Here is a 27,244-nt window from a genome sequence, read left to right on the forward strand (position 1 = left end):
GTCCACCATAAAATGAACACACGCTGATGTGTAACAGTGGATGACTGTAGAGGGTGTTCATCTACAGGAAACAATCAAAGATGGGTCAGTGTATGACAGCACTTACAGATGATGTCTGAAAATGTAAACCACAGGAATTAGAGAGAAGAATCTGAGTGGTAAGGGGTCGGATGTCGGGATCTCTGAAATGTTGAGGAAAAGACATAAACTGCCAAATAAAATCTGAGGGGCCGATACACAATATAGTGATGACAATTAGCACCATCCTTTGTATCTGAACTTTCTTAGAAAGTTCTTAAGTATTCCTAACACACACACACATACACACACAATAGCAACCATGTTAATAAATGGATGGTGTGAACCTGCTTTGTATAACTATTTCACTATATATATATATATATTTCACTGTATATATATATTATATCCAGATATTATAATTTAAATATATAGAATTTTATTTCTCAAGTACATGTCAATGAAGCCAAAGGCAGATTAAATCAGAGAAAAAAACAGATAAATGGAGAGAACATATCATACAATTGTGAGAATAAATGGTGTGGACAAAAGAATCAATGTATAGTGATCTGGTTCATCGAAAATTCTAAATAAAAGGTCATTTATGAGGGAGTAGGTGGATAAATAGACAAGTATACATGAATAAGCAATCACTTGCTGCCTAATGAAATTCTGTGGACATCTCTTCCACATGAGAAACTTTCCAGGTGTCTGTGTCATGGTGGATAAAAATGCGGCCCCATGTCCATGGAGACTGCTTTTTCACAAGTATATTTTCTTTATCTGACAAACTGACTTCTGTTTACCAGTGCAAGGGATGTCATTCCAGCCCCAGCTAGAACGTAGATAAAGATGACTTAAGATAACACATTGTTCATGGTCACTGCTGGGCTCACCTGGGTGCCAGAATCTGCAAGGGAGGAAAGAGCATCAGGTGTTTCCACAGTAATGCCGGGAAAGAGAAAGCAAGAGTAAGCAAGCCTGGGGATGAGGTTGGAATCTGTGGAAATCAGATTCTAGTGTGGACAAATCAACCGTTCACCACCACCCATATCTGACCTTTTCCTGGAAAACAGGCCCGCCACATTCAATATTCTCTCAGCTTGTTACTTACCTGTTCTCCCAGCACACATCCCAGAGGCTACTTCATCCCTAGGTCTTGGTGCCCGGGGACTGTTCAATGCATGTGCTTATTTATATATTGAGAAGTTCTCTCCTTATTCTCATATTTTAATATTTCAATTTTACAACAGTCTTATTTTATAGACTGAAGAGCTAGTTAAAATATCTAGAAAATCAACTTATTTCTGTCAACTTGAACAAGTAATTTAAAATCCTGGATTCCTATTTTTCTTCTCTGAAAACTGAGAATGACAATAACATCACTACCTTTCCTCACAACGGACATCTGATAGAATATGGGAGCATACTAAGATACTGGAGTTTTTAAATAATTACACAAATATGACACATAACAATATCAGATTGAGGGGTTTTGATTTATGAGAAATAATCAGTTATGATCTTGACATTAAATTTTATTATAAAGATGTAGTGGCATTTTATTTGTATTTTAATAAATAAAGCTTGCCCGAGGATCAGAAAAGTAAAACAGCCACACTGGTCAGCCTTACAGACCAGGCAATAATGACTCGCACCTTTAATACGAGTAGCCACACTAGTTTGCTATAAAAACCAGGTGGTCATGGTGCATGTCTTTAATCCTAGAAGTAGAGAGGTTTATAAAATGGGAGGGGCAGCTCTCAGTCTCAGTCTCATTCTGAGATTCTTGGAGGCCAACAGCTGGAACACCCTAAAGTCTTCTCATGACACAGGACCCAGGACTTCTCTGGGTAACTCTAGACTCACGTGGTATTTTCTTTGTATGGTGTCTGATCAACCCATCGCCACTGTCGATGACCTGGATCTGAAAGCCCGATAAAATAAGCAGCTTTACGGTCCAGGATCTTAGTGATGAAATCCTAAGAGGAAAGAAAGACATAGCATTCAGCCTAGATTGAGGGCTTCTTTTACTGTTATAGATCTGTTAAGATCTCTTAAAAATTATTTTAGATGCACATATGCAAATACATAATAATCAAATCCTAGTTCATCTATTTAGGCCCTTAAATAGTTTTCAAATTTTGGATTAATACACAGTAATTATACCTTTCAGAGGCACACTGTGATATTTCAACTGACATTTTTCTGGTAACACAGGGATAAGAAGACAAAGAGGATCAAGGACTGGAAGAGCTCCCACTCCCGGGAGTGCCATCTTCCCGGGCTGACCAGGACACAAAGTCATTACTCATAGGCCTGATTTTATAGACATTGGAAACAATCTCTGTCCATGGTCATAATGAATTATTGTCTCAGACTCACTCCCCTCTTTTCTTCCCCAACACTGTTCTTGAAGGTTGTGCATGAGGGGATTTTACAGATTAAATCATTCTCCATTCATAACCCCAGATATTTCATTTCTGATGGTTGGCTGTGACTCTCCTGATTGGATCCCCTTTCCCTAGTCAGCTCTGTGCCCTCCTCTGTTAGGCAGCTGGTACTACAGGAAGCCTTTGAGTGCTGAAATCACAAACTGGTCTTTCAAACAGAAACATTCCATCCTTCCCTCCACCCTCAGGTACTGTATTTCTGTTGCCATCGTTCCTGTGGGTTGTTTAGTTCACGGCAGTGGGAGCAAGGTGTAGAATGCCAAGTCTGAAGCAACCTTTCCGGCTACCTGATGGCAAGCCTTCTGCCACAGCACCAACACCCATGTCAAGAAAACTTCCTCTTAGTAAAAAGGGCAGACAGCAGGCTGGGCCCAGACCCCACTCGCTCCCAGCATGCACCTGCTCTTCCCGGCTGCGGATCACCATCAGATGAGCACCCATGCTGGAGCACTTCTCCTCACTCTCGTTCCAAGATGCCGCATCAGTGGGAATGAAGTAGCAGTGGGAACTAAATGGCTTCCAGTCCTTTGGGCAACAGCTCCAGACTTTGTCTATGAGGAGGAAGGAGATGTAAGTGAGATATCATGAAGTCATGTAAAAGCTACCGTGTGCTGAGACCACATAGGTGCCGGGACATTCTACTTCCTCAGATGCAACAAGGAGCACCCCACTCGGGTGCTAGGCAACCCTGGTCTCCATCCATCTGCACTAACACCAGGGTCCCTTGTTCGTCATCAAACATGTTGTACGTATAACTCTTTATATCTGTAATAACGTGTTTTTCTATTTCGTAATTTAAAAAAATTGATAGACTAATCTTTTTTTAAATGTGTGATTATAGTAGAATGGGGGTGACAGAGAAATCAGGAGAAACAAAACAATAGAAGAAAATTTTCCTAATCTAAAGAAGGAGTTCTTGGGCTGGAGATGATGGCTCAATGGTTAAGAGCACTGTCTGATGATGTAGGAGAGTCTTCTATCTATCTGTTGCTTTCATTGGTTAATTAATAAAGAAAACTGCTTGGCCTGGTAGGTCAGAACATAGGTGGGTGGAGGAGACAGAACAGAATGCTGGGAAGAAGGAAAGTGAGGCAGACGCCATAGCTCTCCTCTCCGAGAAGGACGCAGGTTAGAATCTTCCCAGTAAGCCACCACCTCATGGTGCTACACACATTAATAGAAATGGGTTAATCAAGATGTGAGAGTTAGCCAGTAAGAGACTAGAACTAATGGGCCAAGCCGTGTTTAAATGAATACAATTTGTGTGTTGTTATTTCGGGTGTAAAGCTAGCCATGCGGGAGCTGGGCAGGATGAAAAGCAGGCCTGTTCACCTCCTATCACTACAGTCTGATGTTCCAGAAGTCCTGAGTTCAATTTCCAGCAACCACATGGTGACTCACAACCATCCATAATGAGATCTGGCGCCCTCTTCTGCTCTGCAGTCATACATGCAGGCAGAAAACTGTATACACAATAAATAAATCTTTTTTTTTAAATGGGGAGTTGCCTATAAAGGTACAGAAGCATACGGAACACCAAATATATTGAGCCAAAAAGAAAGTCCCCTCACCACATAATAATGAAAACACTAAGCATACAGAACAAAGAAAGAATACTAAAAGCTACAAGGAAAAAAGAGCAAGCATCATATAAAGGCAGATCTATCAGAATTACACAGGTTCTCACAAGGGAGACTCTAAAAACCAGAAGGGCCTAAACAGATGCTCTGCATGATCTAAGAGACTATTAATGTCAGCCCAGAATACTATACCCAGCAAAGCTTTCAATCACCATACATGGAGAAAACAAGATATTTCATGATGAAGTCAAATTCAAGCAATATCTATCCACAATTCCAGCCCCACAGAAGACACTAAAAAGAAAATTTCAACCCAAGGAAGTTAACTACACCTATGAAAACACAGGCAATAAATACTCTCACACCAGCAAAAATGAAAGAAGGGGAGCAAGCGCATACACACACATGCCAAAAATAACAGCAACAGCAAAATAACAGAATTAACAATCATTTGTCATTGATATCTCTAAATATCGATGGACTTAATTCTTCAATAAAAAGACACAGATTTTTGCATACAAGATAATCCATCTTTCTGTGTAGAGAGCTGCGTGGAGCTGCACCTGATAGTGCTGGCTTCTGCCCTCCACGATCCCGAAAGCGAATGCTCTCTGTGATAATCAACTCCTATTATGGCTAAGGCCTGACTCATGCTATTATCACACAATGATTGTCAGCTGCTTGCATATGCGTGGACCTATGGGCAGTGCCCACCTGGCAATCCGGGGTTGGCGGCCTGTGCCTTTTTAAGGGCTGGGAGAGGTTTGCCCGGAGAGAGAGAAAGAGAGAGAGAGAGATTTTCGATTGTCAAAAGGTCCTGAATAAAACTGCTTGCAAGAAGAGCTCCAGTGTTGCGTCTTCCTTGCTGGTCAAGGCGGGCATGACACTTCTGCATACAAGAAACACACCTCAATATCAAAGATATACATTACCTCAGAGCAAAGAGTTGAGAAAAGCTATTCCAAGCTGATGGAACTAAGAAGCAACTTGGAACAGGCATTCTAACATCTAAAAAACAATTGACTTCAAACGAAAATTAATTAAAAGAAATGATGAGTACACTTTGTACTCATCAAAGAAAAAAATCCACCAAGATTACCAAATGCAAGGACACCCAAGTTTGTAAAAGAAACACTACTAAAGCTTAACTTACATATCTTCCCTCACACATCAATAGTGATAGGCTGCGATACTCCAATCTCACCAATGAATGGGTCATTCAGACAAATCTAAACAGAGAAATATTGGAACTAACAGACACTATGAACCAAATGGACCTAATAGATGGCTACAGAACATTTCGCCAAACGCAAAAGAATTTACCTTCTTCTCAGCACATCACAGAACCTTGTCCAAAACCAACCACATCGTCAGTCACAAAGCAAGTCTCAACAGATATTTAAAAAAATTGAAATAACTCTGAATCCTATCCGATTACCACTAATTAAAACTGGGTTTCAACAGCTACAGAAACAACAGAAAGCCTACAGACTCACTGAAGCTGAATAACTCTCTACTGAATGACTGTTCTGTCAAGGCAGAATAAAGAAAGAAACAGAAGACTTCCTAGAATTCAATGATAATGAATGCACAGCGTGCACAAGTCTAAGGGACACAAGGAAAGTGCTGCCAAGAGGAAATTTCATAGAAAGTGCTGCTAAGAGGAAATTTCATAGCACTACATATGCCTACAAAAAGAAAATGGAGAGATCTCATGCCAGCAACTTAACAGCACATGTGAAAGCTCTAGAATAAAAAGAAACAAATCCACCCAAGAGGACGAGATGGCAAAAAATAATCAATCTGGGGGCTTTAATCATCAAAATAGAAACAAAGAGAACAATACAAAGAGTCACTTCTTTGAGAAAATTAACAAGACAGACAAACCCTTATCCAGACTAACTAAAAGGTGGAGAGCGAGTATCCAAATTAACAAAATCAGAAACAAAAAAAAAGATGGACATAAAGAAAGATACTGAGGAAACCCAAAGAATCATTAAGTTATACTTTAAAAATCTATACTTCACAAAACTAGAAAATCAAAAAGAAATGGATAATTTTCTCGATAGATACCACTTACCAAAGTTAAGTAAAAATCTGATAAACAATTTAAATGACCTATAACCCCTACGGAAATAGAAGCAGTCATTAAAAGTCTCCTGCCAAAAAAAAAAAAAAGCAAGCCCAGGACCAGACAGTTTTAGCATGGAATTCTACCAAACTTTCAAACAGCTAATGACAATACTCCTCCAATTATTCCACAAAATAGAAACATAAGGAACACTGCCAAATTCTTTTTATGAGACCACAAACTACATGATACCCAAACCACACAAAGATTTAGCAAAGAAAGATAATTACAGACCAATTTCCCTCATGAGCATACATGCAAAAATACTCAATGAAATACTCCCAAACCATATCCAAGAACTCATCAAAAAACATTATGCACTGTGATCAAGTCAGCTTCATCCCAGAGATGCAGGGATCATTCGAGATATGAAAATTCAATCAGTATTATCCACCATATCAACAAATTTAAAAAAAACCACATGATTATCTCATTAGATACTGAAAAAGCCTTTGAAAAAATCCAATGTCCTTTCATGTTAAAATGTATGTTTAGGGATACAAGAGACATATCTGAACATAATAAAGGCAATTTGCAGCAAGCCTATAGCCAACATCAAATTAAATGGAGAAAAACTTAAAACAATTCATCTAAAATCAGAAACAAAACAAGGCTGTGCACTCTCTCCATATCTATTCAATACAGTTCTTGAAGTTTTAGCTTCAGAAATAAGACAACTAAAGAAGATTGGAAAGAAACAAATTAGAAAGAAGTCAAAGTATCATTATGTGCAGATGATATGATGGCACACATAAGTGACCCCAAAAATTCTACCAGGTAACTTTTACAGATGATAAACACCTTCAATAAAATCAGTAGCCCTCCTACAAATGACAAACAGGCTGAGAAAGAAATCAGGTCAACAACACTTTTCACAATAGCCAAAAAACAATATAAAATATCTTGGGGGTAACTCTAGCCAAGCAAGTGAAAGACTTGTATGACAAAAACTTCAAGTCTTTGAAGAAAGAAATTGAAGATATCAGGAAATGAAAAGGTCTCCCATGCTCATGGATCAGTAGGATAATAGAGTAAAAATGGCTAGCTTACCAAAAGCAATGTACAGATTCAATGCAATCACCATCAAAGTTTCAAAACAATTTTTTTACAGACCTTGGAAAGACAATCCTCAACTTCATATGGAAGAACAAAAAAAAAAAACAGGATACTTAAAACAATCCTGTACAATAAAAGAACTTCCAGAGGTATCACCATCCCTCGTTTCAAGGTGTACTACAGAGGTGTAGTAATAAAAGCTGCATGATATTGGCATAACAACAGACCCATTGATTAATGGAATTCAATGGAAGATGCAGGCATGAATCCACACACCTATGGTCACCTGATTTTTTTTAAAAAAAAGAAGACAGAAATAAACAATGGGGGTAAAAGCATCTTCAACTAATGATGCTGGTCTAACTGAATGTATGCATGTAGAAGAATGCAAATAGATCCATATCTAAAAGCCTGCACAAAACTCAGATACAAGTAAAGTTAATGATAGCTTGAGAGTCTACCTCTTCAACACTACCTCTGGGGTTCAAGAAAGAGATCCATAGCAAAGCAAAACTGAGCTTGAGGGTTTTATAACTAAGGAATACAGAACAAACTCACACATGCTATTCTGGTCATGTCCTTTATTGTTCTTCCTTGAGTTTCAAAGATTTATAATTTATATACACATACAACAGCAATTCTTTGGCAATAGAGAGGTCACCAGGCCATTTCTTGGGGTCACAAAGAATTCTTTGTAGATACAATAAGAGACACACAGAGCAATAACTTGTCAGCTTTTTTATGGCTCAGGGTTGCAGCTGTGGCTGGAAAAAGCTTCAGCTTCTCATAAAGGGGAAGGGGTCACAAAGGGGAGAAACTAAAGCAAAGAGAAATATAAGGAGGAGGCAAAGAATTCATGTACTATTCTACATTTCTTAAGTGTGACTAAATTTATAGGCTAAAAGTTTGTGTTCAATAAAACAACGTGAAAAAGGCAAAACACCTTTTTACATCCTACCACAAAGATACTTGCTAAACTATGTTTGTGCAGCTTTATTCATAATAGCAAGAAACTAGAAACAACCCAGATGTTTCTCAGAAGAATGGCTAAAGAAAATGTGGTGCATGTACACAGTAGAGTAGTACTCAGCTGTTTAAAAAATGATGCTGTGAAATTTAGAGGCAAGTGCATGGGACTAGAGAAAAATCCTGAGTTAGCTAACCCAGACCAGAAAGACAAACATGACATTACTCACTTATAAGTGAATATTAGCTATTGTTTCAAGGATAATCATGCTACTAAATCCATAGACCCAGAGAGGCTAAGTCCCATGGGGGCATCTCCCTGGGAAGGGGAAATAGAATAGATTTTGTGGGTAAACTGAGGGCAGATGGGGATAGGAACACGAGGGATCAAGGTGTGAGGGTAGAGAGAGGGAGTACCGAGAGAAACGTCTGGAATCTACGCGGGTGACCCTAGTAAAGATTTCTAGTAATGGGTGATATGAAGCCTGAACTTGCCATCTTCTGTAACCAGGCTAAGACTTTCAGTGGTGGAACTGGGACTCCAACCTAGCCTCAAAACCTTTGACCTATAATTTATTCTACCTATAAGATGTGATGGAGTAAAAGTGTGACAGAACTTGTAGGAGTAGCCTACCAGTGACTGGTCCAACTTGAGGCCCAAGCCACAAAAGGGAGCCCATGCCCAACACTGCCTAGATGATCAGGAACCTGAAACTGAATGGCTCATAGACCTACGGTAGAACCAAACACAAAAATAACACAAAATAAAAGCAAAAGTCAAGGAAATTATTCCTAATGGTATTCTGCTATATTCATAGATTGGTGGCTAGCCCAATTGTCATCAGAGAGGTTTCATCTAGCAACTGATGGAGCAGATGCAGAGACTGGCAGCCAAACTTTAGATGGAGCTTGAAGAAGCCTGCAGAAGAGGGGGAGAAAAGTTTGTAGGAGCCAGAGAGGTTAAGGATACCAAGCTGCACACATTTGTTATGGTTGTGTAGCTTGGTGTTCTTATGGGACTTCTAACAGTGGAAAAGGGGTGTCTCTGATTCTTTCACTATTCTTGGGAACCTTTTCATCCTACTGGGTTGCATTGGTCAGCCTTGATATGATGGTATGTGCCTAGTCTTACTTGTTATGCCATGTTCAGTTGATATCCCTGAAAGATTTGCTCCTTTTTGGAGAGAAATGGAGGAGGAGTGGATCTGGGGTAGAGAGGAGGTGGAGAAAAGAACTGAGAAAAGTAGAGAGAAGGAGAACTGTGATGTAATGGATGAGAGAAAAAATAAATGGAAAGAAAGAGGAGGAAGGAAAGAAAGGAAGAAAGAAAGGGAGAGAGAGATGGAAAGGAAGGAAGGAAGGAAGGAAGGAAGGAAGGAAGGAAGGAAGGAAGGAAGGAAGGATCTATATGGAACCATTACACTCTATAGCCAGAAACCAAACTCTTAGGCACATTAAATTCTTACCTTCTATGTGTGAGCTGTCTTTTGTGCAATTCAATCCTGTGTAAGTTAGATCTTTTATGGCTTTTTTTTCTTCAAGAAGTTGAGAATACTTTTGAAAATAAACTGTAAAACAGACAAACAAAAACATAACCAATATGTCTCATTTTCATGAAAGAATTGTGACTCTCTACTTTCTACTTACCGTCACCACACAGATCTATTAAGTCCTGATTACCTAAGTAGACAGGGCTTGACTACAATCCCATAATCCCACTGTCAATGGAGCCCTCAGCCTCCTATTTAGAAATCACAGGTCCTTCCAGGACTCATAGAAAGACCAGTGATTTAAAAGGCAGGATGGGTCTGTTGTCATGGCTCTAAAGGGAGTGAACTGTACCCTTCAGTGCTTAATGTAAGATGAAAATGCAAACTCTCGGGGGAGGGGAAGAGGACATAGATACTCATATTTAAGGATGCAAACTGCCTTGGCTTTGGGAGGAAAGGGGATTAGCTAATTCTGGTAGCTCTAGGTGTTTTAGAATGTGAAATAAATAACTCAGCATGTATCTATGGATCCATGTTTTCCTCCTTAAATCCCCTTCAGCACAACAGACTCACTTTGAGCACACACTCTCTCTCTTTTGGTTTGAAGCTGACTGGCTTCTCTAGAGCTGAATTTCTTCACTTTCCTTCCTGTGTCCTCATCCTCCTCACCCCACCTCATTTGCCTTCTCCATTTCACTAACAAGTTTGAAATGAATGCTCAGTAATATCCCAGGACACTTATCAGCCATCTTGCTATTAGCCTTGACCCCACTTCTCTTCCTGCTCAGCTCTCACGCCATTGCTCTGCCTTGGTTTTGGCTCACTTCTTATCTCCTATAATCTCTTCTCCCTCCATCCACCCCTATAAAATGTCACACTTCTTACAGTCTTGTTATTGTGCCTTCTCCTCATGCAGAATCTTCGTAAGTGATGTCATGTATTGCTATGGTCTTGCTTGCTACCTATGTGTGCAAGATTCTGTGCTCACTAAACACAAACATATTAGGTTTGACTCAGTATGCCCAAAACTCAAATCAGTACCTACCAACTTAAACCTGTGACTTATTGTTTACTGTCTACCTCTTTGAATGACTTCATGGTTGCTGTTGCAGAGTTAACATCATCAGAATATTGAAGTCACACTGCACTTCTTGGGCCTCTTAATCCCTGGATCCCAATATTCACCAAGAACCTATTTCCTTGGTCCTGTGCCCTTTACCATTCATGTCACCTCCTCTCATGTCCTTCAGACACTTATCGCATTATCAGGTCACAAACTGCCCTTCCCATATCTCTCTTTGTTCTAATGGCTCCATTTTCAGATTTCTGCAACAGCGCCATCGATAATCTAAATTTAGCTGCATTGCTTCTATATTTGGAATGCTGCAATGGTTCTCCATGACTATGAGGCTTTGCAAAAAAAAAAAAAAAAAACACAACTTTTAACTTCTGTATCCACACACTGTTGCAACATGATTTTGAAATTTCCTGGGAAAGAAAGAAAGAAAGAAAGAAAGAAAGAAAGAAAGAAAGAAAGAAAGAAAGGAAGGAAGAGAAATGTAAAAAAAGGTAAAGTCTTCTGTATGCGCTGCCTCACACAGACTTTCTTTAGCCAAGAGAATGTGCAAAGTCCACTCTGATCTACTTGTAAGTTATTTTTAAAGATTTATTCATTTATTATATATATGTTATGTCTACCTGCAGCCAGAAGAGAAGGGACCAGATCTCATTACAGATGAATGTGAGCCACCATGTGGGTGGTGGGAATTGAACTCAGGACCTCTGGAAGAACAGCCAGTGCTCTTAACCACTGAGCTATTTCTCCAGCCTACACATTAAAATTTTTGAGAGGCCTGGCTCATGGTCACCTTCAATCTTAGAAGTCTGCAATCTGCTATGTAAACCAGCCCAGGCTATCCCAAGGAATCGTGCCTGGACCCGTAACTGACCACATATGCATGCCTAAGTTCAGCTAGGAACAGAAGAGCCACTCAGTGGAGATCCGCCTAAATTGCCATACTGTAGAAGCATAAGATAAGTAAGTCATCTTAGCTCATTAATTTTATGCCAATTTATTTAGCAAAAAAAAATACTTAATAAAAAAATATATTATTAGGACTAAAAACTAAGTCTTTCATAAAGGAGCACCGCAATGCTCTGATCCTGCTTTGTCTACCTAGGGAAATGTCATTTCTTAGCACTGTGTGCTTCAGCTATTCAGGTTTCTGTCTCACACAATTCTGTGACATTCTTGATATACAGCTCTAGATGTCGCCTCTTCTAGGAAATCTGTCTCCACAAGACTTCCTGGACAGTGCTGCAGACACTAGCCCAGTTTTTCTTCATTATTTTTTTTTCGACACAGAGTTTTTACATGGTCCCAGCTAGCTCCGCACTTGCTGTCCTCCTGTCTCAACATCCTGAGTAGCTGGTACGAAGGTGTGGCTGCACCTGACTGCCACTGATTCTGGGGAACAGAGTCCGGGTGCTCGCTGTGTGACACACAGTAAACGGCTACTACTTGATACTGACTGATGAGCGAGTGAGTGAAACATCCTAAATATACTAGCTTGCATGCATTTAAACTTTTCAGAGCGTCTCTAATTTTTGATGAGCAGAAATTCACCCATGTGCTCAGTTCGCTTATAGATTTTACTCGTCCTGGGTAGGACAGAAGCAATTAGGAGTTAGCTGAAGAACATTTCTTGGTTATCCTACCTCCTTCTTGTCGACAAGCTCATCCCAAGATGAAGGAGACTTCGTCACACACAGCTTGTCTACACACACAGCTTGTCTGCGCACACAGCTTGTCTGTCTACACACACAGCTTGTCTACACACACAGCTTGTCTACACACACACAGCTTGTCTACACACACAGCTTGACTTCGACTTCTCAATGCCAATGAGAAAATATAAATTTGATCTCCCAGTCTAACAGAGACAGCACTCCACAGAGTTGAGTTCACTCCACAACCCCACATACACTCATAAATACACTTCAGTTTCCCTAGTGAGAAAGAATACGTTTATCCCAAAGCAATAGCTAAGTCCAAGGGCAAAGTAAAAGTCACAATTCAATCCCTTGAATTTTTTTTTCCTCAGAGAATGTCTCTTCTTCGTATTCTGTTAAATGTCAAGGGCTGCAGTGGAACCTCCTGTCACCTGAGGCAGACGTCGCCCAGGGGTTCGCTTGGGATACTTACAGATAAAAGCAACTAAGAATGAGATGGCCAAGAGCAGGAAAAGGGCCATCAGTGATGTAAAAAGCAGCGAAGGAAAACCAGGCTTACTTAGATGCGGGGTGGGCTTCACTTTGGGAGCTGGAAAGAGAACCACAATCATTTCATGAGTAGTAAGTTCCATCCTCCCTCCTCATCTCCCTTCTCCTCCACATCTCACAATTACTAACATGTGGATATTTAAATAATAGAAAAATAATGTCCACTGTAAAAACATTACAAAGAATAAATGCACACACAGTATTGAAATAACTGATATTAGTATTTTTAGATCTGAAAAAATAATTTGAATATATATATATATATATATTCACAAAAACACTTTGATGGGGTTTTTTGGGGGTGGTGGTTGGAGGTGTAATGAGCTAGGCTTCCACTATGTAGACCAGGCTAGTCTGGAACTCATATGTAGTCCAGGCTGGCCTCAAATCCTCAGTGATCCTCCTGCCTCTGCCTCAGGGGTGCTGGAATTACACCGCACTGGTCCTTTCGGCAAATGTGAAAGGACGCACACACACTGTGCTGTCGCACAACATAAATACTGCCGTCTGGCCTGCCATTTCTCTTTTACACAGTATCATAAGTACATTTTCTTTAAGACAGGGTTTCTCTGGGTAATAGCCCGAGCTGTCTTGGAACTTGTCTGTAGACCTTGCTGGCCTCAAACTCACAGAGATCTGCCTGCCTCCAGAATGCTGGGATTAAAGGTGTGCGCCACCACCACCCAGCATAAGCGCATTTTTGTATCATTATGTTTTCTTGGTGTTCTTTGCTGTGGTTGCCGCACTAGGTACTCAAATAACTTCCAGACTGCCCAAACGTTAAAGACACATGTACAACAAGAGCTAACTATCTCCAATTGTATTCCACTGCTTTAGCATAAGGTTAGTCTGTTAGTCCAGTCTTGTGGCTGGAAAACAGTTGCTAGATGAAGGTACAGTTTAGTGGCAGAGCACTTGCCTACCGAGGGAGAAGCTCTGCTTTGATCCACAGTATAAAAGAAAAAGTTCCTTCAAGAAAAAAAAAGCTCCAAACACAGAAACAGTTTTCATAAAGTTGCAACATCCTGTCAAGCACAGAGGGGAGCGCTCAATATTGAAAAGTATTATTTCGTTTTCTGTTCATTTATATATAGCTGGAAAGGCAGCAAGATGCAAGGAATAATTTCTGTAAGCAGGAAGAGCCAAACAAATGCCAAGAGAACTTTTCTTTCCCACTAGACAGCTCTCCCGTCCTTAAAGTCACTCTGCAAACATTTCAACCCACTGCGACTCCAGTCAAATCCCAGTCAAGAGCACTCAGAGAATCAGTAACCAACATCACCCTTCCTTCATCTTCCCCCCTACATTAAGTCCAGAATATTTTTTACCTGTAGCAGAATCTGAGCAGGGGCCTGAGGAGTTGGATTCATTCTTGAATCTCACTTCTGCATACGTGATTTCTGAAGCCATATCAAGAAAAGACCTGCCTCCCTCAGGTAACGCACCTCGTCTCCTCCCAAAAACTCCGTGGTATGTGAGAACCGAACACGGTGATAAGTTGTCATATTACACAATTGTATAAGAGAAGAGAGATTTCCCGCTGGGATATATCACGTGCGGATGAGAAACCCCAACACAGAATCACTTGGGCCACACACGCAGAGACGCGACATCTTAAAACAAGAAAATAACAATTGCAGCATTCAAACCTACTCAGCTACTATGCAAATCTATAAAGTGGGAACTCAAAGGGGGAAGGAAAGAAACAGGAAGGAGGGGAGAAGAGGAACCATGCCCTCAGAGAACTCTGTCCTAAAACGCTCTGCAGCAAACATAAATTCATGCCCGTCTATAAGCAAAAAATGGTTTCGGACGAAACCAGACAACGTGAGCAAACGCTGAAGGCACAAAGACATCCATTTTGACGGAACAGGCAAATTCTGTTACCACATTTTTTGGTCTCCTCACCATTGTGTGGGCTCCCACTTCCCCTTCAGCTGCCTCCAGCAGCGGGAAGGCAAGGCTCAGTCCGGTTGCTTCTGAAGCTGCACCTGAGTACGTGAATTCATAACTCACTGCATGAGCCGGTCCACTCACCGTGCCACTGGCCACATCCTGAAAGAGCTCTGGGTAGCAGCTGTGGGAGGAAGCTGTCTCTCTCCTGGTGCCTCTCTTGTCTGGCTCCCTGCCCTGCTCTATTGGGTCAATTAATGGGTTGTGAGAATTAATGGATCACAATACATGGGAGGGGAAACAAACTAGTTGCTAAAATTGGGATCACTTGAGTTCCTCCTGCAGAAAACCTCTAGCTCGGACCCACATGCGCAGGCTTCAGCTCTTCCAAACACTCCCCTTCTTGGGATTTCCTCCAGCTACTCCCATGTTCACATACATAGTAAGCAAACAGCAGGTGCATCAGCGTGTGTGTGTGCGCACACACACACACTCACACTTAGTTTGTATTTCTAGGTTTTCTCTCCAGTTTGTATCCAAACATACTAAAAACCATGAGTTGACACTATTACCCCCATTTCAATGTGATGCCACAGGTTCCATTTTATTTCCCAAATTTCTGCATTTCTAACCTAGATCTGTGGCTGAAAAAAAAAAACTATGTACATTATCTAGATTGCTGGCTCTCAAGTGCTACTCTCTAGGATCCTGCCCATTGCCCTCCCACATCCTCCACTACGCCTGCCTCTCCAGGATGGGCTCCAGCCTCAGGTCGAGCCTATGTCCCCTGCACTGATGCCTTCCTCCTTTAGCTGGATGTTCGCTCTCAGGACCAGACACCTTGCTGAAGTTCTCACCCCATGGCTGAGGAAAGCCTCCTTCAGCAGGCTTGTCCTCTGACTCCTGGTGCGTCTCCCTGAGGCGTCTCCACTTCCCCCTGAGGCTTTAGCAGTCTGCCAAGGTCACCTCTACAGGCAGAAGCCCCCATCACTCTTGAAGGTATTGAGGGGCCACACAGAGCTATACCCCAGGTAGACAGCACCCTTACCTTGCCAGTCTCTGAAACCCATACCAGTTCTGCCTTCTGCACAGACACCGTCCTTGGCCTATCTGACCACAAAGACCTAATCCCTGGATATCCCCAACCAGGCAAGTATTCTCTCCTTACCATACTAGACACTAAAGTCCTACATTGATGTCCACCATAGAGATGCTCTTTACCCACACCTGGTCTGCCTTGTGCAAGGAAGCTCCTTTCAACCTCTATGTCTCTGAATCCCAACCCACAATGGAGCTAACACCAATGCCTGCATGCCCTCCTCACCGTGCACAGGTGCCCCCCACCACATGCAGGCACCCTCCACACTCTGCAGGGGTGCCCTCCTCACCCTTTCAAATGCTCAGTTCCACCATCAGTATCCCCCCCACACACACACACCTATTTGGCGTTCTGACTCCCCATAGGTTGGGACATATGAGTTGCTACTTTCCTCGCTATGCTTGAGCACAGACTCCCTCCAAGTGACAATTCCATACCAGAGCTGCTCTCCTCACCTCTCAGGCTCCGACGTCTCACACCAGGCTGCTGCTTACAGACTCACTCCTGAATCCAGACATTTTCTCTCCAGCATGCTGGCATTCCCCTCAATGCCTGGGCTCCAGTTCTGTTTTCAAGACAGTGCCCTGCACCGTCACCCAGCTTGGATTTTCACACCCTCAAAGAGACCATTGCTGCCCCAAGCCTGACCCTTCCACAGACCTTCCCCTTCCCACACCATTCTTTATTCAGTAACTTCCTGAGTACTTCAAGAAAGGAAACCAGATGTGACAAAGTATATACAGTCCTGTGTAATTGTTAAACCTATTGAGTATTTCCATGGTGATAAATATTCCTACATACCACTTTATTCCAGTCACAGATACTCAGAGGTTTTTCTCTCTCAGCAAAATATAGTTCTAAAGTTATCATATCTCATATACACTAGAAGAAGCCATGCACAATATTCAAATAACTTACAACAATGAATATTTCTCATTTATATATATCCTAAGAGTCTGGCCATGGGTCACAATAATTCTGTTGAGCTTTTTCCACGTTTATCATTTTGGAGCCGGGTCATAGAAAATAACAGCTCCTTGTAAGAGGAACACACAGTGGCCTCCTGTATTTAGAGAATCAGATTCATTCTCATTTTGTTGACCAATGGAAATCACCCGAACACATCTGCCCATTGGGATTGAAAACATGCTTTATATAATGCCAGGCAGTGGTGACACAGGATTTAATCCCAGTACCTGGGAGACAGAGATACAGGAGGATATTCTGTGAGTTCGAGGCCAGCCTGGTCTACAGTGTCTTCCAGGACAGCCAAGACTGTTACACAGTGAAACCCTGTCTTGACAAACACAACAAAAACAAAAATATTGAGTAAATTATGGTCTGTAAACACTGTAACTGAGAAAGATCACACACACACAGTGAAAACACTTGAGGGCCTACAGAAAAGGCTCAGCGGTTAGGAGTGGGCACTGCTCTCGCAGAGGACTGGAGTTCAGTTCCTCTCACCCACAACCTAAGGCTCACAACCATGTATAACTCCAGCCCCAGGGATCCGACACTCTCTTCTGCACTCGGTAGGCACTACACTCACACACACAAACCCACACACAGGCACAGGCATATCTGTGTGTTTTAATTAAAAAGTAAAATCTTAAACACACACTGGAGTGGAGATGACTCCCTGGAGATGCTCACATTCACACCATCAGATCTGCTTTATACTTTCTGAAGCTCCTTTATGTTTCTAGTTAACACCTATTTATGCTGGCATTGGCTCCCCCCCCCCCAAACTCTTCTTCATTGACACTAGGAGTCCACACAGCCCAATCCTGCCTGACTGGAGACCTCTGAAAAGGACTCCCCAGATAGCTGGTACTGAGCATGCGGTGTGATGTTGTGTCCCCACAGTGCCCATTGCTACCCAAGAATCTTGTTAGAAATGATGACTTGAGGCATGCTAAGTTTTACCTTTCAAGAGAATGCCGTTTTGTACACTCCAATCCTGTAAAAATTCGGTTCTTTTATGATTGCTTTTTCTTCAAGAAGCTGAAAATATTTTGTAAACAAAGATGAAAAACAGAATAAAAACCATTCATTTTCCTGATAGTACTAAGACTCAGTTTTATTTTACCTTCTTACATTCTTTGCAGAAACCAAGTCTACTAATGTTCAACTACCTGAGCAGTTAGAGGCTGCCTAGAAAAGATTCTCCATCACCATAGGGTGTGGTGGCTGTGGCCCTAGAACTTGGGAACTAGGATGAGAAAGATCAGAAGTGTCAGGTCATCCTTAACTATACAAGTTGGTTTGTTAGTTAGTTCATGGTTGACCTGGGCTATATGAGACCCTAACACACACACACACACACACACACACACACACACACAATCCATCACCCAACAACCAATATAATCCCACTCCTAGTGATTTTATGACCACAAATATCTCCAGGAAAAGCTGGAAGGGACAGATCCATGACCCTGGGGACTCTCCAGCATTTAATGGAGGACACACTAAAGACTACATCTTAGGTGATAAACTTGATGAAATATGTGCATAGTCCAGGAACGGGAAGGGAGGAGTGAGCTACTTCCGAGCGGTTCCAGGTTTCCCGAGCATGGAAGTTATAAAGAGCCCGACACTGATCAGATGGGCATTGCTTTCGTTCTTTCCTTTCCTTTCCCTCAACCCCAGCAAGCTCTGACTTCTCAGTGTCCCCATACTTTCATGGTGTCCCTAACTTAAAACTAACTCACCTTTCCTCTAGAAATTGAATTCCTCTTTTTCTCTTCCTCATCTCCACTAGTTCCTTGAATCACTAGGTGCTGGCTTTCACTTCTGCTAATTTACCCAAGTGTTCTTGAAATGGATGTGAACGGCTCCTCCTGTCCATGTATCAGTCATCTTTGATGAGACTTGGCATACTACCCAAAACTGCTGGTTCTTTTCCAGCTAACTGTTGGGAGATGATGGCTTCCTCAATTTTGCCTGGCCCTGCTTGCTGCTGTTCCCTGCGCACTTTGCCACCTGTTTCATTCTATACCCACCTCTCCTACAATGGAACAATCACTCAGTTCTCTATTTCTCTTTCGCCTCCAAATTCCTCTTCCTTGATAATACTAATTTTTCTGGGTTGTTGGGGGCAGGAGTAGTTGTTTTGCTTTTCAGTCTGTTTTTGTTAGCTGCTGCAAAGGTCCTCTAAAATGAATACTCTTTCCTAAAATATGTTATATGAACCCAACTAAATCTATGCATCCGAGGTTTAGATGTATAGAAACAAACTGAAATCATAATGTTCCAACCAAAAGAAACTCCTACACACCTTCTTCATTTCCAATAACTTCGTGGCTGTTGACTTTATGCAATCAGAATGTTAAAGTCGTACCTCACTGCCCAGGGAACATTAGCAGATCAGGTACTGAGGAGGAGGTGTGGACTCTGTGAAACCGCCCCTCGCCAGGAGACTATCTGAGGGGTCAAAACTTCATTCTTTATTTTATTTTTCTTTCTGCTTCTCCTAATATGCTCTTTCTTTGTTCTGTTACTTTACCCTGATGTTTTCCTTCTACATCTTCCCTGATATTTTCCTTCTACTTCCTTTATTTTTCTCTTTTTAGCTTTTATGCTCCCAAAAATCTTTCAAGCAAAATAAAAATGGCAATGTGGGTTATATTCAATTTTTCTTCAAGTGAATGATTACAATGAAAAGCAGCATGTTCCCCATTACCTTTGTATGATTAAACATTTTACATATTAAATTTAAAACAAATTATTACCCAGGAACTATAATTCATGTCTAAAAACTTGTCATAGATTAACAAAGTGCTAGCAAGCAGTGTATTTTTCTCAGCCAGTTCTTTTTATTATAATTATTTTTATTGAACTCTACATATTTCTCTGCTCCCCTCCCTATCACTCTCTTTCGCTTCAACCCTCCCCCAAGGTCCTCATGCTAAGAATTTACTCAGGAGATCTTGTCTTTTCCTACTTCATATGTAGATTAGATCTATGTATGTCTCTCTTAGGGTCCCCATTGTTGTCTAGGTTCTCAGGGATTGTTATTTGTGGGCTGTTTTTCTTTGCTTTATGTTTAAAAACCACTTATGAGTGAGTACATGTGATAATTGTCTTTCTGGGTTACCTCCCTCAAAATGATATTTTCTAGCTTCATCCATTGTCCTGAAAAATTCAAGATGTCATTATTTATTTCTGCTGTGTAGTACTCCATTGTGTAAATGTACCAATTTTCCTTATCCATTCTTTGGTCGAGGGGCATTTAGGTTGTTTCCAGTTCTGGATATGACAAACAATGCTGCTTTGAACATAGTTGCACACATGTCTTTTTTTTTTTGGTCATTTGAGACAGGGTTTCTCTGTGGCTTTGGAGCCTGTCCTGGAACTAACTCTGTAGACCAGCCTGGTCTCGAACTCACAGAGATCCACCTGCCTCTGCCTCCCGAGTGTTGGGATTAAAGGCGTGCGCCACCATCGCCCGGCCCTGCACACATGTCTTTATGACATGATCAAGTATCCTTTGGATATATACCCAAAAGTGGCATTGCTGGGTCTTGAGGAAGGGTGTTTCCTAATTTTCTGAGAAATCACCACACTAACATCCAAAGGGGCTGTTCCAGCTTGTATTCCCACCAGCAATGCAGGAGTGTTCCCTTTACTCCACAACCTCTCCAGCATAAGTTGCCATCAGGGTTTTTGATCTTGGCCATTCTTACAGGTGTAAGATGGAATCTTAGAGTTTATTGGCATTTCTCTGATTACTAAAAATATTGAGCATTTCCTTAAGTGTCTTTCAGCCATTTTAGATTCCTCTGTTGAGAGTTCTCTGTTTATGTCTGCTCTCCATTATTTTATTGGATTATGTGTTCTTTTGATGACCAATTTCTTGAGTTCTATGTATATTTTTGAGATCAGACCTCTGCCTAATGTGGGGTTAGTAAAGATCTTTTTCCATTCTGTAGGCTGTCATTTTGTCTTGTTGACCATGTCCTTTGCTTTACAGAAGCGTTTCAGTTTTAAGAGGTCCCATTTATTAATTGTTTCTCTCAATGTCTATGCTGCTGGGGTTATATTTAGGAAGTGGTCTCCTGTGCAAATGTGTTCAAGTGTACTTCCCACTTTCTCTTCTATAAGGTTCAGTGTGTCTAGATTTATGTTGAGGTCTTTGATCGATTTGGACTTGAGTTTTGTGCATGGTGATAGATATGGGTCTATTTTCATTCCTTTACATGTTGATATCCAGTTATGCCAGCACAATTTGTTAAATATGCTTTCTTTTTTCCATATGATATGTTTTTCTCCTTTGTCAAAAATCAGGTGTCTGAAGGTGTGTGGATTAATACCCGGGTCTTCGATTCGGTTACATTTTTCCTCCTGCCTGTTTTTATGCCAATAACAGGCTGTTTTCAGTACTATGGCTTTGTAGTAGAGTTTGAAGTCAGGGATTGTGATGCCTCCAGAAGTTCTTTTATTGTACAGGATGGTTTGACTATCCTGGGTTTTTTGCTTTTTCATATGAAGTTGAGTACCATTCTTTTGAGGTCTGTGAAGAATTTTGCTGGGATTTTGATAGGCATTGTATTGAATCCATAGATTGCTTTTGGTAAGATTGCCATTTTTACTATGTTAATTTTACCTACCCAAGAACATGAGAGATCTTTCCACTCTCTGGTGTCTTCTTCAATTTCTTTCTTCAAAGATTTAAAGTTCATGTCATACAAGTCTTCCACTTGTTTAGCTAGAGTTACTCCAAGATATTTTATGCTATTTGTGGCTACTGTGAAGGGTGATGCTTCTCTGATTTCTTTCTCAGTCCTTTTATCATCTGAGTACAGGAGAGTTACTGATTTTTTTGAGTTAATCTTGTATCCTGCTACATTACTGAAAGTGCTTATAAGTTGTACAAGTTCCTTGGTAGAATTTTTGTGGTCGCTTATGTAAACTGTCATATCATCAGCAAATAGTGAGAGTTTGACTTCTTTTTTTCTGATTTGTATCCCCTTGACCTCCTCTTGGTGTCTTATTGCCCTAGCTAAGACCTCAAGAACTATAATTGAAAAGATATGGAGAGAGTGGACAACCTTGTCTTGTTCCTGATTTCAGTAGGATCACTGGAAATTTCTTTCCATTTACTTTAATGTTGGCTGTTGGCTTGCTGTATGTTGCCTTTATTATGTTTAGGTATGTATCCTGCTCTCTCCAAGACCTTTATCATTAAGGGATGTTATATTTTGTCAAAAGCTTTTTTGGCATCTAATGAGATGATCATATGGTTTTTATTTTTCAGTTTGTTTATATGTTGGATTACGTTGACAGATTTTCATATGTTGAACCATCCCTGCATCTCTGGGATGAAGGCAACTCAGTCATAGTGGATGATAGTTCAGATGTGTTCTTGAATGCGATTTGCCAGTATTTTGTTTTTGCATCAATGTTCGTGAGTGAGATTGGACTGTAATTCTCTTTTTGTAATGTCTTTCTGTGATTTGGGTATCAGGGTAATTGTAGCCTCATAAAAAGATTTTGGCAATGTTCCTTCTGTTTCTATTGTGTGAAATAATTTGAGGAGTATTGGTATTAGTTCTTCTCTGAAAATCTTGTAGAATTCTGAGCTGAAACCCTCTGATCCTGGGCTTTTCTTTTTTTTTGCTGCTAGACTTTTGATGACTATTTCTATTTATTCAGTTATAGATCTGTTTAATTTGCTTATCTGGTCTTGATTTAATTTTGGTAAGCGATACTTATCTAGAAAGTTGTCCATTTCTTTAAGTTTTCCAATTTTGTGGATTACAGGTTTTCAAACTATGACCTGATGATTATCTGTATTTCTTTGTGTGTGTTGTTATGTCCCTTTTTTTCATTTCGGATTTTGTTAATTTGGATTTTCTCTCTCTGCCTTTTGGTTAGTTTGGATAAAGGTTTGTTTATTTTGTTGATTTTCTTGAAGAATCAACTCTTTGTCTCATTGATTCATTGTATTGTTTTCTTTGTTTCTATCTTGTTGATTTCAGTTCTCAATTTGATTATTTTCTACCATCTAGTTCTCTTGGGTGAGTTTGCTTCTTTTTGTTCTTAAGTTTTCAAATGTTCCGGTAATTCACTGGTGTGGGATTTTCCCAGCTTCTATATGTAGGCATTTAGTGCTATGAACTTTCCTCTTAACACTGCTTTCATTGTCTCCCATAAATTTGGGTATGTTGTGTGGTCATTTTCATTGAATTTCAGGAAGTCTTTACTTTCTCTCTTTATTTCTTCCTTGACCCATTCATGATTCAGGTGAGCATTGTTTAATTTCCATGTGTTTGTGGGCTTTCTGGAATTAGTATTGCTGTTAACTTCTAGTTTTAAACCATGGTGTGATCTGATAAGATACGTTGGGTTATTCCAATTTTTTTGTATTTGTTGAAGTTTGTTTTGTTACTGAGTATGTGGTCAATTTTCGAGAAGGTTCCATGAGGTGCTGAGAAAAGTTATATTCTTTTTTGTTTGGGTGGAATATTCTATAGATTTCTGTTAAGTCCAGTTGAGTCATAACATCTGTTAGTTCCTTTATTTCTATGTTCATTTTTTGTCTGACTGACCTGTACAGTGATGAGAGTGGAGTGTTGGAGTCTCCCACAATTAGTGTGTAGGGTTTAATGTATGATTTAAGCTTTAGAAGTGTTTCTTTTACATATAAGGGTGTCCTTGTATTTGGGGCATAGATGTTCGGTATTGAGATTTCCTCTTGATAGATTTTTCCTGTGACTAATATGAAATGTCCTTCTTTGTCTTGTTTGATTTTAGTTTGAAGTCTATTTTGTTAGATATTAGGATAGCTACAACTGCTTAGGTTCATTTGATTGGATTATTTTTTCCCAACCCTTTACTCTGAGACGATGTCTGCCTTTGAGGTTGAGATGTGTTTCTTGTATGCAGAAGAAGGATGGATTCTGTTTTCATATCCAATCTGTTAGCCTGTGCCTTTTTATAGGTGAGTTGAGTCCTTTTATGTTAAGGGATATTAATGACCAGTGATTGTTATCTCCTGTTAATTTAGTTTTCATTGTTGGGGATGCTAATTTGTGCATTTTCCCCTTTTTTGGGATTTGCTGCTATCTTTGTTTTTGGTAATGTAGCCAACTTCCTTGGGTTGGAGTTTTCCTTCTAGTATTTTGTATAGGGCTGGGTTTGTGGCTAGGTATTGGTTAAATCTGGTTTTGTCATGGAATATTTTGTTTAGTCCTTCTAAGGTTATTGAAAGTTTTGCTGGGTATAGTTTTCTGGGCTTGCATCCATGATCTCTTAATGTCTGCATAACTCTTCACCATGACCTTCTGGCTTTCATTGTCTCCAGTGAATAGTCAGGTCTAATTCTGATAGGTCTACCTTTATATGTTACTTGGCCTTTTTCCTTTACAGCTCTTAATATTCTTTCTTTACTCTATATGTTTATTGTTTTGATTATTATGTGGCAAGAGGACTTTTTTTTGATCTAGTCTATTTGGTGTTCTGTAAGCTCCTTGTATCTTCATAGACATGTCTTTCTCTGGATTGGGAAAGTTTTCTTCTATGATCTTGTTAAATATATTTTCTGTGCTTTTGAGTTGAACTTCTCCATTATTCTTAGGTTTGGCATTTTCATGATGTCCCATATTTCCTGGATATTTTGGGTTAAGCTTTTGTTAGATTTAATGTTTTCTTTGGCTGACAAGTCTATTTCCTCTATTATATCTTCAGTGCTTGATATTCTCTCTTCCATCTCTTGTATTCTGCTGTTTATGTTTGCGTTTGTGGTTCCTGATTGTTTTCTCATGATTTCTGTTTTTATGATTCCCTCAGCTTGCATTTTCTTTATTGTCTCTATTTCAGCTTTCAAGTCTTGAATAGTTTCTTTCATATGTTCAATTGCTTTTTCTTGGTTTTCTTTAAGGGATTTGTTGATGTCTTCCAATTTTTTGTTTGTTTTTCCCTCCATTTCTTTGGGGGAAATTCTCATTTCCTCTTTAAGAGTTTCAAACATTCTCCTGAAGTTATTTTTTAGGTCATTTTCTTCTGCTTCATCTATATTTGGTTGTTCAAGTTTTGCTGTTGTAGGGTCTTTAGGTTTTACTGGTGTTGTGTTGCTCTTTGTGGTGTTGCATGTGTTCTTACCTCTTCTACTCATCTTTTCTCTAATAGGTGTCTTTGGGACTGTTGATGATTCTGTTGATTAATCTTCTTGGTGCCAATGAATCCAAGGCTCAGATGGTTGTTCCTCATGGTACAGTTAGTGCCACTGTTCTAGTTACCCCTTTGGTCACTCCGTGTTCCTGGAGGTCGTTCAGTGCACCCGGGCTTTGCTCCACTCCCTTGGAGTTTGCTGTCTCAGGCCTTCTCTAGTCTAAGTTGTTGGCTTTGACCTGTTTCTCTAAATCCTGGTATGGATCTGGTCCTGCAGAGGTCCCTGGCTTGGAGTTGGTCCTGCAAAGGTCTCTGGCTCCAGTCTTCTGCCTCAAAGTTCCCAGGTTCAGATGTGCCCAGACCCACAGAGGATCTGGCTCAGGCTTACTTCCTCAGAGATCCCAGACTCATGCCCGCCCTGCAGAGATCTCTGGTTCCTGCCTACTCCCTTGGAGTTCCCAGATTCACACCCAGACCTGCAGGGAACCTGGCTTAGGCCTAGTTCCTCAGAAGTTCTAGGCTCATGCCCAGGCCCACAGGGATCCTGGCTTAGGTCTACTGTTCCAGATTCACAGATCCTCAGCGGTCTCTGTCTCTGGCTTATTCACTCAATGTTTGCTCTCCTGTACCTATTCCTGTGGAGTTCCCTGTCTAAGGTCTTCTCTGGCCCAGGTTTCTGGCTCAGTCCTGGTCCACCAATGTCCCTGAAGTGGATCCGTTCCTGCTTCCATGGAGCTTGCTTCCTTAGGCTCACTCCGGCTTAGGTAACTGGTTCAGTTCCACTCCTGTGGAATTTGTTGTCTCAGGTCTGCTCCCCTCAGCCAGTTCTTTTACTGGCAGGTTGCATTTCAAGTTACAAAGAAATCATTTTATTATTTTATTATTTATCTCAAAAGGTAATTAATTTTTATTAATTAAAGATTTTTCTTTAAAAAATGACAAAACTAAACTTTTATATATAAAAAATCAGTCATTTCAACTTTAAATCCTCAGACTGCACACCCAGTCATCAACAATTTTTATTAAGTCACAACAGAAAGAGGAGGACAAAATGGGTACAAGAAATGAATCATCGCCTTTGATAACCAACCCATCCTTAGCAAGAAAGGTACATCAGCCAGCAACATCCAGGCTGCCATTGTTCTTGTTCCCTGACCTCAATAAATCCCTTGCTCAACTATCAAAAGTGGGTTTTTCCAAAGTTTAAATTTTCCTCCAAGATTTTCTACATCAAAGCCATTATCAACATCTTAACCTAACTTTATCAATAATCTACTTCCCTAAATTCTTTCTGAGGGTGGTGGCTGATTCATTAATCTGTTCCAGCAGCAACGCTTGAAAAAGGTCAATCACTATTATTGCAAGTACCAGTGATACTGTTCAGTGAGGAGCTAGAAGCCCCCTTAGAGTTTTTATACAACTCGTAGATTATGAGGGAACTGCAAGGGCAACAATCAGAGCGAAGCTCAATAACAGCATGAGGTCTTCAGGAAATGTAGTCCTTGGGGCTCTGCCTCTCAAAGGCTCACCTATCATGTTTACGGCCTGCGGGCCATTTTCCATGGGTTCCAAAGCTGCTTGCTATTTCTCTCATATGACCCCAACACCTCACTCCTCTGTGTCCTCTGTTTCCCAGATGTTAGTGTTCATCAAAACATCACCCCCCTATCAGCCAAAGCTCCTTTCTTTCCTGTGCATCACTAGCAGGATTCTTGGATCAAGCCTCCAGTGCTACTCAAATGGATTCTGAATTAGCTTCCTAATTTCTCCTTCCCTTCATTTTCACACCTTAGTAGGAGCATGCTTCTCTAAGACAGCTTTAATTTTATCAAGTCCTGCTGCAGTTTCTTCAGTGGGTCTCTGTGACTGTGGCACATTGTAAAACTGAACATACTTTTCAACCTTCCTGATATGAATATCCACTTGGACTATGCCTTTTCAGTTCCATACTCAAGAAACTGGGTCTATTTCTACACCATCTGATATGAGCTGCCTTTAAGAATTTCTTTGGCCACTAAGATACACAAGAACAGATGTGTATGCACTCTATGTTAATCTTGGCTTACTGCCACCATCTGCCCTGCAAGTCTGAGGTGGTCACGGGAAGCTGAGTTGAACTGATGCATGACTCCATGAGGATGAGTAAGTTCACCTCGGAC

At 40.6% G+C, this 27,244-nt stretch overlaps 1 protein-coding gene across 2 annotated transcripts; it reads right to left on the bottom strand.

The window, feature by feature from the left end:
* Positions 1 to 434: 434 nt before the first annotated feature.
* Positions 435 to 16,575, bottom strand: LOC142856053 (C-type lectin domain family 4 member A-like). 2 transcript variants are annotated; one of them, XM_075982843.1, is made up of 8 exons: positions 16,424 to 16,575; positions 14,885 to 14,967; positions 14,305 to 14,589; positions 12,900 to 13,016; positions 9,671 to 9,772; positions 2,871 to 3,022; positions 1,888 to 2,000; positions 435 to 928 (listed from the first exon to the last, which is right to left on the bottom strand). In XM_075982843.1, exons 3-8 carry the CDS (start codon positions 14,384 to 14,386, stop codon positions 781 to 783), a joined length of 714 nt encoding a protein of 237 aa, XP_075838958.1. In that variant the 5' UTR covers positions 14,387 to 14,589; positions 14,885 to 14,967; positions 16,424 to 16,575; the 3' UTR covers positions 435 to 780. The 2 variants fall into 2 exon arrangements, with proteins under 2 accessions (XP_075838958.1, XP_075838959.1); XM_075982844.1 differs by lacking the exon at positions 16,424 to 16,575 and having other exon boundaries at positions 14,885 to 14,989.
* Between the last annotated feature and the right edge of the window lie 10,669 nt (positions 16,576 to 27,244).

Source organism: Microtus pennsylvanicus, chromosome 8, assembly GCF_037038515.1.
Source record: "Microtus pennsylvanicus isolate mMicPen1 chromosome 8, mMicPen1.hap1, whole genome shotgun sequence".
Lineage (NCBI taxonomy): Eukaryota > Metazoa > Chordata > Mammalia > Rodentia > Cricetidae > Microtus > Microtus pennsylvanicus.